This window comes from Strongylocentrotus purpuratus, unplaced genomic scaffold (genome assembly GCF_000002235.5).
Source record: "Strongylocentrotus purpuratus isolate Spur 01 unplaced genomic scaffold, Spur_5.0 spur5_scaffold_9, whole genome shotgun sequence".
Taxonomy (NCBI): domain Eukaryota; kingdom Metazoa; phylum Echinodermata; class Echinoidea; order Camarodonta; family Strongylocentrotidae; genus Strongylocentrotus; species Strongylocentrotus purpuratus.
The window spans coordinates 26,935,773-26,950,651 of record NW_022145615.1 but is presented as its reverse complement, the minus strand read 5'-3'; the positions used below and the strand labels follow the sequence as shown (position 1 = coordinate 26,950,651).

General features: G+C 35.8%; 1 protein-coding gene across 3 annotated transcripts in view; it reads right to left on the bottom strand.

The window, feature by feature from the left end:
* LOC574607 (amyloid-beta A4 precursor protein-binding family A member 1) overlaps positions 1 to 14,879 on the bottom strand; it is a 40,791-nt gene that overhangs the window by 16,211 nt on the left and 9,701 nt on the right. For 2 of the 3 annotated variants that reach the window (XM_030977363.1, XM_030977365.1), the window contains exons 2-3: positions 9,298 to 9,443; positions 2,175 to 2,201 (exon numbers count right to left, since the gene is read on the bottom strand). In XM_030977363.1, the coding sequence (XP_030833223.1) occupies positions 2,175 to 2,201; positions 9,298 to 9,443 (173 nt within the window). The remainder of the gene's footprint in view (positions 1 to 2,174; positions 2,202 to 9,297; positions 9,444 to 14,879) is intronic. The other variant, XM_030977364.1, reaches the window with a different exon arrangement.

The following is a 14,879-nucleotide window of genomic DNA, read 5'->3' as shown; positions in this document are numbered from 1 at the left end:
CACAATCTAAAGCTATAGACTTCTAAAAACAGAAACAAAAATTTGCGAAAATCTTGTAGAGGAAATTTTTTTTGAAGTCCTCAATCAAGTGATGTTCTATTTAATTATTCATCTGGATTCACAGAATTCATGGCAAATAAATTATTTTCCCAATGTTCAAAAGATGTTTGAGTAAACAAAAATCACTAATTTATACAACTGAACAATATATCCTGCCAATTCTAGTACCACTCATCTAATTCATGAGGAGAGTCAATTCCATAGGCAGGGCACAGGAGCAACATATATATGTATAGGTATTGGTTCACTAATATATCATGATGATTAAAAAGAGTTTGAAATATATGCTTCATACAATGTGTGAGGGGGGGGGGGGGGGGTCCAATATTTAGTAGGTCTATATCTGCACCATACACAAATATTACAATCGGGAGAATACAAAAAGTCAAACATCAAAAATACAAAAAACACAAAACTTTACACATCAAGACTCAATATAAAGGTAAAAGTAATTTCACAAAGTTACAATGACGGTGGGTCAATGGGAATATTACATGTGTTATATAGTATGACGAAGAGTATATACACGATGAAGCCATAGTTAATACCATCTTATCACACACAAAATGAAGTGATTGATTTGCCACCTCTAGTTTGTGATGGAAATTGAAATTATTTTGCATGCTTAATATCCATCAGAGTATGAAAATGGGGAAGGACTATATAACAGGGTTAGTGTTTTTTTTTCCTGTTGATTTTAATAATCAATGTGATCAGACAGACACTGTGAATAGACACATCACAAGGAACAAAAGAGACTATCACAAGATATAAATACAATGAAGAGGTGAAATAATATAACATGCAAAGAGAATTTGGCTTCCATTTCCCCACTATTGGACTTTTTATACAAGAAAAAGATATGAAAATGTGATTTTGAGCAAATTGTTATTTCTGGCATTCTTTATACTTTTCCCTCTCTTTCTGTGGTGAACTTTTATAGAGAAGTTCACTCTTTTTTTTTTTTACTTACTCCAAGCAAAAATAATTGAATTTATTTACTCTTTATCTGACTTTATTTAACCAAGAGTCTTCTTCGTACATTTATAAGAATAGCAACCTAATGGAGAGAAAAAATAACCCTGTATAAGGTACACTTAAGTGGATGCACAATTTTTCAGGGGATCAAAACAGGCTGATTGCGGCACACTGCCTGAGCATGTATAGAAAGAAACTCTACAAGGGAGACTTGATGTAATAATGATGTTCATAAGACGAGGAGATAATCAATAAAAAGAGATATGGATGCATGCAGAGTTTTAATTTACATGCTAATCACAAGACTGACCAAAAAGAAAATGGTGTCACCACATTAATGACAAAGGAGAGAAGAAATACATGATGAACATGAAGATATATTGAGATAGATAGAGAAAGAGAGAGCATACGTTTCTCTTTGGTTTATGTACTTTTGGTGGAGGCCGCTCCTTCATAGCGGAAAGATGAAAAATGAGAGACAGGAAGATAGAAAGAAAGAGAGATATAATAAACAAAGAACACACACACTTGATCTGGTGCTGAATTGAATATGTTGTCTACTCAGCGCTAAAAGGGCGTTAACTCTGTGTTGAAAGAGTCTATACCCTTCTCGCTCTAAATAGACTATTTTATGAATGGTTTAATTTTTTTGTAGGATAGATACTCTGGTGGATATTACAAAGTACATGTATTAGAAGAAATATTGAAGGATACATTGAGTGCGTAAAGGACTTAAGTGACTGTTACATAAGAGTGAAACAAAATACATGTGATTAGATGGTAACCCTGGCTTCTCCATGTGATACTGTTGTCATACATATATAACATCCGCTGAGAGCAGGAAGGGCACTAACTCATATCCTGTGAGAGTAAGCACCCTTCTGGCTGTCAAGCAGATGACGAAAATGGCTGCAGATATAAAAAGCTCATTTCGGTCATGACACACAGCTACATAGCAAGAAAGACTTTTGTATAAACACACTAATATAATAATAAACAAGTTGTGGTTGTGCTGAAATGGAGAAAAAGTGGAGTTACGCCCTTTCTGCCCAAGACAAGACGCATCAAACAATGTGAATATCAAAAAGATACATGAGAAGATAGAGGTTATGATAGCTCAAAAATGCAATGCCAACCTTATACCAGCGCTTCCTAAGTCGTGTCTAATGATGCAGGGTATGGGAGAAAAAGGGAGGAGGAAAAAAAAGAAGAGGAATACCATACTATTATGAAAAACAAAACAAAGATGTCCATGCATGGCATGGCATGGTTCAAGAAACATCATGCTTTCATTGTCAATAGATCAATATTCTGTTGGTAACTATTTTCTTCATAACTGGATATTGATAAGAGTGGTATTTATCTGCAGTCCTGCACTTTGTGTTATACCATTAATATCCCTTTTTACCCATGATAAAATTATTTACTGTGATAAAGATTTACTACAAAAGGGATATTACAAGCACCTCATCATAATAAAACCAGTTACTGAAATATGAAATCTTCCAAAAATGTGTCGGTATCTTCAAAAAATGTGTCGGTATTCACACAAAAATGATTGTAATATAAATGCTTATATGTTTCATTTCATTAATTAACAGAAAGTTCCCAAATTATTTATCCAGAAAATGTTGCGATGTTCAATTCAATGAAGTAGATTAAAACATAAGGATTCAAGGTTTGTTCACAATAGTTACGCTTTAAACTCAAGATATTAATATTCCTTGTTTTAGATCTTGAACTCTCATGATGCGAAGATAGCTAGCTCACAACATTGCCGCACCATGGACTACATAATAATTTTGGACAAGACAACTTGAGTATGATTAGATGGAGGATAATGAGTATCGATCTCCTGTAGAAATTGAAAGAAGATCTATGACCATGCTTTACATAATGCATGTCAGCATTTCAATGTGCAACATGCATGCATCCTCACAAACCAAGACATATACCAAGACCACGCCCTAGCTGGGCCCCGTCTTACAAAGAGTTACGATTGATCCAAATCAATCATAAATCCTCCAATCAATCACAAGTTTGTAGTCTCCTATCTCTTATGTACATAGTTGCGATGGACATCAATAAGTTGTGATATCAACTCTTTGTAAGACGGGGTCCTGATTGTGTTTACTTTCTTATCATTGACAAGTATTGTAAAAAAGCAGCAATGTCAAAGAGGTAGATGGAAAAAACTGCTCTTTATTATATTATCTAAGGAAATAATTAATTACTGTGTTTGACAAGACGGCGCAGCTAAATGGGCAAACTGAGAAATGAACACGGCCCGAAGATGCCCAGAAGATGCCCAGAAGGCATTCGATCCAACTGCCAGATTAAACCCTATGACATGACTGCTGGTATCATAGATTACCGGTAAATTGATGAGTCAGGACATCTAATCAACTTGCTCTTGAAACTCACTCCACTACAGGGCTACAAGCCAAAAGACCTAGCTCATACGATCTAAATCTAACAATTTTCCTAAATTGATGGGGCCTTGTCATTGGCGAGTCTATTCCATCACATCGACTTAATTGAGATGCATTTGGAAGGCACCATTATGAGAACAAGGCTAAAAGATAATGATCTATGGCACAGAAATGCCACTGACGTAAACAATAAAGCTACTGCCTAAACAAATGCAGTGTAACATTTGTCATAGTCTATTTATTACATAGAGAAGAAAACAGATTTCAAATTGTATACAGTTGGGTCGCTTTTGATATTCCAAGCAATATATTTATTACATGTATTTTATCTGTTTGGAGCCAGAAGGGCAGAGCTGCCAACCTCCAGAACAGAAAATCAGTAATCACAAGGCTCAAAATCAGTAATTTGGGGTATAAATCAGTAATTTCTTATGCGGCGCTATGAATCTAAAAAAACGGCACGCCAACACTGCGCGGACGCATGATTATCTGAAATATTTGGTGATTTTACTCACACAAAGATGTTAAATATTGAATTTCAGGTGATCACAACACAGTTTATCATGAAAAATGGCTTCTATTCACAGCACTCGCTACGATAAATCATATTAAATTTATTTAAAAAAAAAAAATTATTAAAAAAAATAAAAAAAATAAAAAAAATAAATCTTTTTTTTTTTTTTTAAATCCGTAATTTGAGACAACATTCCGTAATGGTCGTTAATTTCCGTAACAATTACGGGAAATCCGTACTAGTTGGCAGCTCTGGAAGGGCGTTTACTCAAATGCTTTGGCACAGAATTAATTAATGCCCTTCTGGCTCACAACAGATGATATTATTATGATAAGCCTATCTACCATTACACCTCATCTTTACTTGTATTTTAATATGAATCTATCACACAATGTGTTTGGTGGTGGGGGAGGGGGGGGGGGGGGGGGGGAGACAAACAATGACAACCTTCAACATTTTGATAAGAGAATAATAGGGTGGAAACTATAGCTTGGGAGTCTAGAGGCTTGGGTTATTCAATACTGGCTGAAGGTAATACTGAAGTAATTATGTCTTCAATCTTTCTCTTTTCCTTTACTATGACCTAGGTTTAAAGGATGATCTCTTCTTACACTAAAGACCATATGCCAGAGCGCTTCCTTCAAGGGCCATAGACTAGGGTAGCATTAGGTTACACGTAGTTAGGAAACTTGGGATACATGCACTGATTTTCACTTGTTTTTGTTGCCTTTCTCCCGCGAGGTCTCAAGAGTCGAAACAGGGGCTTAAATCGTCATCTTCGCTTGTAACATTGTATGTATTCCGGCATTATGTATCATTATAATATCTTCTCCACGACATCGCAAACAGCGCAGGAGCATTATAATGAAATTCAGCTGATGTCCTTTCTGCTGTACAAGAGGGACCCCTATTATGCTCCAAATTTGATTAAATAGTCCCTTCAGGGAAAGCCCTGTCATATATTATGACATCTTGATCAGGACGAACATATTACAGTATCCTAAATATATACATGTATATGCTCGAGTAGTTTCCAACAAAAACCAGCCCTGGTATTATTGATTTTTTATTTCTTCTTCAAATCACAATCCCAATATGATTTACTGCCAATTTATTCTAAATTACCACACATGAAAACCAAACACATAAATCAACATTGCTTGCCAGGTCCCATGGAATTAGCAATTACTAGAGCCGTCCACACTTCTTTCCCCAAGAATCCCAAAGAGATACAAACATATTACACAAAAAGTTGAATGCAATTAAAATAATGCTTATGTTACTCTGTCCACCTTTCCTTAGTCTATCTTACAGCGCATAGAGACATATTGTGATATGCGCTTTATAAGTATGGTATATTATTATTATAAGGGGGTTTATCAATACATCAAATTGTGTTACAAGTGAACACAAATTAAAATACCTACTTGAAATCAATTAATTAATGCAAGGACATTGTCAATAGCTTCATCAAATTACAAGAGCAAATGTGAGGATTTACTCCAACTTCTTAAATAATCTAAACGTCCATCATTTCTACTGGAAATCCACTGGAGTATTGACAGTGGCCTAGGGGGATTTCTTGAAAGTAGTTATGATCATGTTCACATCATAGTTTGGTTTCTAGCAATGTGGACAGCTTTTTCTTGATGAGGAACGATCCATTCCAATAAACATTTGTTCTTCTCGATCCATACGTGTGAAAATTACGATGGCCTCATGTATAATTCAAACATTATTTCTATGGACATTTTTAACAGAGTATTGATAGTGGCCCCAGGGTGAATTCTTGAAATCATTTGTCGTCACGTTCGCATTACAGTGAGCATTTCTACATTATGCAATAATGTGAACAGCTTTTTCTTGATGAGGAGCAATCCATTCCAATGTACATTAGCTCATCTCAATCCACTTCCAATTGTAGAGGAGATTTGGATTGAGATAGAGTAATAGAATTCTACCTAATGAGAATTGATTGGTAATCAGGCAAACTGAATCTCTCAACCCAACTCCCCTCCCCTCAATTACATCTTATGCACAAGGTCAATCACTCAATTGATTTTTCTTTTTCACTTTCTTTCCTTAGCATCTATACTGAAATAATATTTTCTGACCTTTTGTCAAAATGAGACAATTCATTAAAACCTTCCATATGTTGTTATGTATTTGCTATTGTCTATCAAGCCTACTCTTTGCCTGTATAAGTATCTATTTCTTATTTCCTTTCTCTCTATATATTTGTATCATATCATTTCCATCATTACCATCTCTTCCTTATCAACTCCTAAGTATTAACTTTCTGTCACCGTCCTACCCATATCATTTCGTTTTGCCTTTCATCTTTAATATCTCTGTATCTTATTCTTTCCATTTTCATCTAAAAGCAGAAACTCCTGCTAATCTCAGGCCTGTCCTTCAGAAACTGAACTCCTGTCCATACCAATAATTAGTCTCTACGAATCCCGCTCTTCTCGTTTGTTTCATCTATGTTTGTATAGTTTTCCTACGAGGAGGCGCAATGGCTCAGTGGTAGAGCAGTCATCTCGAAACCGAGAGGTCCCTGGTTCGTAACCAAGTAAATGTGCTCGTGTCCTGTGTTAAGGCATTAATCCTCATTACCAAGTCCCGAGGAGAGGACTTAAAGCCGTTGGTCCTCTTGTTGCTTACTTACAAGCATAATGCTTTCTTAGCAGCCAGCTAGGTAAAAGAATGAACCATCAACCTCTGAATTTTGTCATCTTCTATATTACCTCCAAATTAGCTTTCATACATGCCTCACTCTCTCCTATTATTAATCCTACCTTACACATTAAACTATCCCTCACTCTCTCTATCTCCTATTATTAATCCTCCCTACACTACATTAAACTATCCCTCCCTCATAATGCCTAGTATTTTCATCTCACCATGCAAGTACCCCAAGATGGAAGCATATATGGCTGTGCAATCAACGCTAGACGTGTTAAGCATTGCAACATATATGGGACAAGGATGAGTGATATGTGATGTCACTACGCACGACGTTGATGAATTAAACTCAACGATGGGTGACTGTACTCGACACGGGGGCATGGCATGACAAAACATTCCTTCCTTTCCTCTACCCTCATAATCATCCTTACTCTCAAGACTAATACAGAGGGCTTACGCTCTTGGCTTCTTTTATTAGCTTTATAATGAACAATCTTGAACAAGGAGCTTTAGAAAAAGAAGTAGGGAAATATTGACTAAAGCACTGATAAGTATAATTCATCTGTTTGAAGCCATAATGTGTTAGTATATTTATTTAAACAAATTTAGAGCTCCAAACAGATAATAATAGGAAACAATTAAGATCTGTTTTGCATAGTCCAACTAATGCATTTAAAAAGAAACGTTTACATGTATATAAAGTAATGAACTATTTGAGAAGCTCATGTTATTTCTCATGGAAATATAATTTTTTGCCCTACTGATGAACAATCTTGAAAAAGGAGTGCAAGAAACAGAGTTATAGAAACACTGATGTTAATGATTCTACTTTACTTATGCTATGTTAAGGCGATCTTGGTGATAAGCCAGAAAGGAGCCACTAATAAAATACTCTATTCAAGATCACTGGTGTATACAGTCCCACTAATGCATCAAGAAAAGGAAATGTTTAATTTATGAACTTCTACTCTGTCGATCTAAGCTTGTGACAAATGTGAAAAAAGGAGTTAGTACATGCATGATTAAAACGTAGAGTGGTTACTCTTCTACAAATGTCAAACCTTTCGAAAATCGCAATGAACTCCCCCCCCCCCCCCCCCACTTCAATTTTAAGACACAGGCTGGCGTCTGTACGGTCACGATGCCCTATAAGTGACCCCTATTTTTTGCCATAAAGTGTTATTCTGGATAGAATTGATTTGGAGCGATTGTATCTATATTCTCTTTCAGTAATACTGTAGACTGCCGAGGACATTCTAGTCAAAAGACTGATGGCTTTAAGAAACCACACAAGTGACTCAAACATATGATGTAATTCTTAACAAGTTTACATGCTAAGACTGCTGAAATAATATGACCTCAAGGATTAATAATTAACTACTTTATTTTGTATAATATCGTCTGTTTGGAGCCAGAAGATTAAATCATAAACTTTATCACAAGATTTAGTAACCTTCTGAATCTAAAAAAAAAAAATTGCAATTTTGCTGGTAAACTTTGTATACTAGGAATGGGGTGGATATTAGAAGTTAGCATGGAAAATATACAGACTTTGACATGACCTTCTTTTCAGAACTGACTTTATTAAGAGGTAGCCTTTCTGTCCAATCTTGCATTTCATGATTAACAAAGCAGGTTACTCCTAGGTTAGGTTAGCTGCATTACAGATGGTTAAGCTTGATCAATTTGCTCTCTTACTGTACTATCTTATTGTGCAACAGGAATAGATGAATAATGACATTTGTTTTGGATCCCTGCAAGAGCGTTATACAACAATTGGCAACACGTACGGTCTCTTGATAGACACCCACAAAGTACATTTGATCCAAATCAGGGTTTCCATTAAAAACTTGCCTTGGATTGCATAACATGCATTAGCAGTTTGCGTAAATGGTTCTTAGATTACCATCACAAATTGAACCTGGTACATTATGCTAATTTTTTAATCTACAGATACTATCAAGGTTTTGAGGAAATGGAATAAAAGAGGTTGAATTATAAATGAATCTTTTTCAAACTACTTTAAACAGCAAATTTGGAAGTTACGGGTTACCACTTATTTTGTAAGAAGGAAAATTTGCTTTTTCTAATTGTGTTTTCTGAGTGCATATTGTATCCTTTTGATCCTAATGCCCTAGGCACACCCATATGACTAACACCAGACCAACAATTAATTGAATAAAAAAATGACATGACTTTTAATTTTTCAAGATTTTGTCAGTTATTGCTCAGTCTGGAGTCAGTATGATTGTGTAACTGTGGTTTAATGGAACCTAATCATCAGGCTTTTTTTTAGCCAATTCATGAGGTTAAACTTTAATACTCACTCAAAGAGTCTCCCTCTGCTAAACTAGATTTCTCATGGGATAGATTTACCAACAACTTCTTGATATTTCAATTACAAAACCGATGTATACAGGTGCTCATAAAAAGGCTCATCATAAAGCTAACCAAGACAGTAAATTTTAATTTTGAAAAGTTTTTATGATGCACAGAGAACTTGTGCCAACTGGTTCATATTAATTTGTGCTAATCGGCACTCATGTTAAGCACGCGACTGTGTTAGTATGACAGTGCTAGCAAATAAAGGGTTAAAGAGATGGAGAGAGAGTAGGTGTATACCTTAATCCTGTTGACAGCCTCTTGGGCCTGTTGCATGCGGACCTTCTTGGTGGGTTGTTTGGTGGTGACGAGCTGCGTGGAACCCAGATACGCCGCCGGGTAGATGATACCTCGTCCAAGAGCTGTTTCATCGTGAGGACCACGGGCTGCAGATAAGAAGAACAAAATGGAGAGAGAGGGACCATAAATCATCAAGCTCAGATAGATATGGGACAACGTAAGACTTGAAGGTGGATTTGGTGTACAGGATAGATGGGAAAGCTGAAGTAGGTGTGGCTGAAGGGGGTGTGTCCTCAAGATAATCATCAGGGGAAGTCCCTTGTACCAAGAAAGGGAAATACCCTGAAAAGGTAGTGATGAGGTAGTGATTGTAAGTGAATGAACACTTTAAGAAACTCACAGTGAAAGTGAGACATTTCACTGCAACCAACTCATGCATAACAAAAATCTATAATATCGATGACCATTAGCACACTACAGATATATTTGGGTATTCATTCTTAAAGAAGATATCACATGTACTACCAATCTACACTAGAAAGATAAACATTCTTGAATGACTAAAATTGTCCATTTTTATCTTTAGATACCATAACTTTTTCATTTTCAATAATATAAAGAACTGGGAGTTTAGATTCTTAGCTCATTATGCACGATGAAAACCTTGTTTTGCATATTGAAGAGGAACTCATTCAAATTTGTTAATTTGATTCATTAAAACTTCTTCCAAATACAAATAATGAAGCATATTTGGCATGCTTTTGGCAATCAAAAAATGAGGAAATGTATATAGGGCCGTCAATCTCTGAAGCAAATTTTACTTTACTCCTTTAAATACTGCAGAAGAAAGACAAAGCATTTCAGATAATTATAACAATGACCTGTCCAGGGTTCTATCCTCAATTAACAGTGACAGGTGCTCGGCCTCATTTTTAGCAATCCATTAAATCTATATTCCAGATATTATATCATTTTTTTCTAAGATGAAGATCTAGTTGCATCAAAACGCTCCAGGAAAATGAACGTCATTGGTTGTCATGTTTTGAGAGACGCAGCAAAGATGATTTTTTTAATTTTTTTTAATGCACAACTTTTTACAATTTGGAGTCTTTCCTCAAAATACGGGGATAGAAAAGCAGTATTCACCTGGATCTGATTACTATTGCTAACTTTGTATTTAAATATGACATAGGCCTATAGTATCATCCTTGTATATATGATTTGTGTATTATCTTTCATATTCATAAAGCAAAATATAGTAAAGTACACTGAGACATGATTGATAGAAAGAAGAAATCAATATATAAACAAGCTAGAGGAAGATAATTCGTTCTGTTGCTACTCTATCACTCTAATGATGAAACAAAAAACGGAAAGAAAAAAAATCATACATCATTGCCAAAATAGAGGAAAATATATCAATTTTACAATTGAAAGGGCAAGAAATGATACGAAAAATATAATATGGAGCACTGAAAGATGAAATGGAACAGCATGAATATGTTTCATGTCAAAATCAAAAATACAAAACAGATAAACACTGCACCAAAATATGAACACAATAACAAAGCAATTAATATGACAAATATGCAAAAAGAAATCATACAAGAGAATTGTAAATAAACCAATAACCAGAGATGAAAAGAAACAAAGAAAAATCAAACATTGCATAACAAAAGATAACAGAAAGTATTAAACAAACCCAAATAAACTGAAATGAGATAGATGGAAGGAAGAAAGCAAGTGGACATAATTCATGACGAAGGTTTTCAGTTTGTTAAACTTGATTTGATATGCACAAGGTGATAATGCCCTTGGGAATACACAAGGATCCAAGGTGTACTATGTTTTCTCAATGTGATGACATATTAAAAGCCTGAGCACACAGTATAGGCATGTACAGGGTACATAATGGAGTCGGAGGAGACAAGAAAAAAAAAGTAGAAATCCTGGGTTATGCATTTGCACTTTGATGCATTTTTATTGATTTTTCATAAATTTTCTCTCAGGCTGTGAATACCGTCAGGGGAAATATTGGCACAAGGTTTTCATTCTCCGCTGGGGGGTGTGAGAATGACGTGAAGGATATGAAATTGTGCCGCGATGCAGAAAACTGGCAGGTCGCGGGGGGTAGGACTTGGACTTCATCAGGCACACAGTACACGCAAGGTGACGAAGGGGTTTCAAGTGTTTGTCAAAAGCAATCATGATGTGACGGGTTTGGAAAATCTTTATGAAGCCTGCAATGTCATTTAGCAGTTCAATTCTGTTTAGATAATAGGATACAGGATTGGATTTCCCTATGGCCAAGAAAAAGATCAATAAATATCTAAAATGTGTAATGGTGTCTAAAATAAATTTTAAAAGCTTTAAATGTGTATATCGAAAGTTCATAAGTTGATTGCAAAATGCAAATAATTGAGGCGTATTCTGTGTCATTTACATGTAGATGGTTTTCTTTCAGCATTTGAATAGTCACTGTGTACATTTTTGGAATGCTATGTAACACTGCTGTACGATACCTCAAGGGAGATAGAAAGATAAGAGAATGTAGCAATCATTAGAAGACTAGATACGTCAATCTGAATGTCCATCAGAAAATACATTAAATGGCAAGGTTAGATACTGATGCTAGATAAGGGGGGGGGGGTGTTTCACAAAGATCCTAAGTCAAACTTAATTGTAAGTTCAATTATGGAAAGCCATTAGCATCTTTGAAAATATTTTGAATGGCATAAAACATTGATTCAAATCATTCATATTTTCTATTATCAAGGAGATTTTATGTTCTTGATGTGGAATTTATGAAAAGTCAAAAATACTTGAGATTTTGCTTTTGAGTACATTTTATTTTAAGCCTACAAATGGCTCTCCATAACTTTTAAGTCCAACTTAGAGTTAAGTTCGACGAAGGTTCTTTGTGAAACACACCCCAGGAGTAGTATGCGTCAGAGTCAATTAGTAGAGCAGTGTTATCTGTTCGTTGCACCTGCTATCTATGGTAGATGTAAAACAATAATGAGAAAATAAAAACTCGGCTACAATGAGAATGAGTAGATTTGAATTGAAATCCATGATAAACTTTCTTCATCACCTACCTTGCACATCAGTCCAGCGTTGAAAATTTGGTAAATTGTAATTCTACTTGAGTCCAGTTTCATCCTCATAATACCATTAATGTTGATGCATACATACAGTCAAATGTCTTTCTATCTGCAGTGAATTGAGAGGTTACTGTGCAGACCAACATAAGACCTATACCTGTGTGGTGTACACAGTACTCAACATCAACATCATCTTGGTATACACACATCACACACTATGTAATTAAACATTAAATTGAACCTACCTTGGGGTGAGAAGTAAGGTGTTTCCATTCCAGAATAATATATTACCCATTAGCATAACTCAGACCTTCACTATATATGTAAGGATTTCATCTCACTAGAATTAAGATCTGTAATATAATGAAATGCCTTTTAATACAATTTTATAGCATTTGGTACACATCAGCAGACACAATTCAGATTCTGACGTGAAATGTTTCTTCTTTTCTGAATATCCTCTCTCTCTCTCTCTCTCTCTCTCTCTCTCTCTCTCTCTCTCTCTTTCCCTCTCTCTCTTTGACCCTCTTTCTCTCTGCCAATATGTCTTGTGTGTTTGTCTCCACCTCTTCCTCTCTTTCTCTCTCAGTCTTTCTCCTCTCACCAATCAAAGACACAAACAAAGCTATCAATTGTACTGTACATTCCATCATACATGAATCATGAGAAGGAAGAGGGTTAATCTGCACATCTGTATCTCTTCTCACAGCCAGACCATTTGGGGATATAAAGAGAGACCGGTTACCGGGATAACGGAGGCACTTATGAAATGTCAGGGGTAGGATTTGACGAGAGGAGGTGAGAGATTGGAGGAGCGATGCCTCCGCAATCCTTGAAAAAAAAGTACAGGTGATAGATTTGAAGATACTCCTGTGATATATTTTAAGATGGTTCGTCCCTTCAAGAATTGAAGATGTGCTTCCATCACTGTTCTCAAAGCCTCTTTTAATATCCATTGAGAGTTAGGAAGGTGTGGGTGTATCCATAGGGGAGGGATATAGGCTCGACTCATAAGCGCTAGCTATTCCCTAATAATATATGATTTGCTCTAGATCAGTACACTGTGAGTTGATAGAGATTAATAATTCAGTATTCCCTCCCTTCACATCTTTAATAGTCTCTTAGTATCAGTTTCACCTTAGTATTCAGTTTCAGTTTAGTATTCAGTTATAATTTCACAAATTCAAGCTCAAACTCTTGCTCAAAGAACATACCAAAATAGTGTAAGAGAGTGGATTTTGAGCATTATTCACATTCAAACTCTCAGCAATTTTACCCTAATATTAGTACACAGTGGAGACCGTCTTCACAAGAAAAGACAATTACTACCTACAGGTTTCTCTCACTAAAGGTAAAAATTCATTTCACATGAGTGGGCTCGACATTTTCTAAAATTGAAGTTTTAGCACTTTTAGGTGATAATTCCTTGCAATGAGTATTTTCAGCTGATGGCAAATCTGTGTAACTTGCAAAAGTAATTAAATAAAGTGACAGCCAGACATACAATGAGAATAAGATTTAATCAAACTAGGAGTGAAGGACTGAGAGTAAGTCTACGAAAGACTGGGAAAGAAGGACTGGGAATGGAGGACTGAGAAGGAGGGAAAGAGGAGACGGAAGCGAAGATGAGCCATAAACGATGAGAAAAACTCCATGCAATACTGGCGGCATCCCTGGAGGATGGAAAATAGAATGCAGATGCCTCTTTAGCGTTAAATCATTTCTTATCACGTTCAGAGCTTTCCTGTTTCCCTAGGGCCTGCACTCGATAGGAGTGACCATGCCGATCGAGCGAGCGTTATAAGCTGAAGATCAAGACATCAATTACAAACCATACCTTAACCCTCCTGCTGCCAACCGATTTAGAATCCATACATTATCAATAGCATCTTCCCAAAGTGTGGTATATTCCGATGTTCCTTAGAACTTCTTCTGCCAACCTATTTAGAATCTATACATTATCAATAGCATCTTCCCAAAGTGTGGTATTATTCCGATGTTCCTTAGAACTTCTGCTGCCAACCTATTTAGAATCCATACATTATCAATCGCATCTTCCCAAAGTGTGGTATATTCCAATGTTCCTTAGAACTTCTGCTGCCAACCTATTTAAAATCCATACATTATCAATAGCATCTTCCCAAAGTGTGGTATATTCCAATGTTCCTTAGAACGTCTGTGCAGCACAAGTAACATGCCAGATTGTTGAATCTTTAAAACAGATTGAAAAAGGGTTACGGACACTTAGACGCCAACTATCTTTTTCATGTATTGAATTATATATAAACAGTTTCTGTTGAAATACCTTCACAAATTAGAGCTCCTAAGAGGCATGTTGAGAGTGTGTAAAGGTCAAATCTACTGTAGATATCAAGTAATTGATTTGCAATCAACATAGGATACTACACAGGTCATCGGTTAATTTGTCTGTTTAGAGCCATAAAGGCATTAACTCTGTGCAAAAATGATATGAGTTAA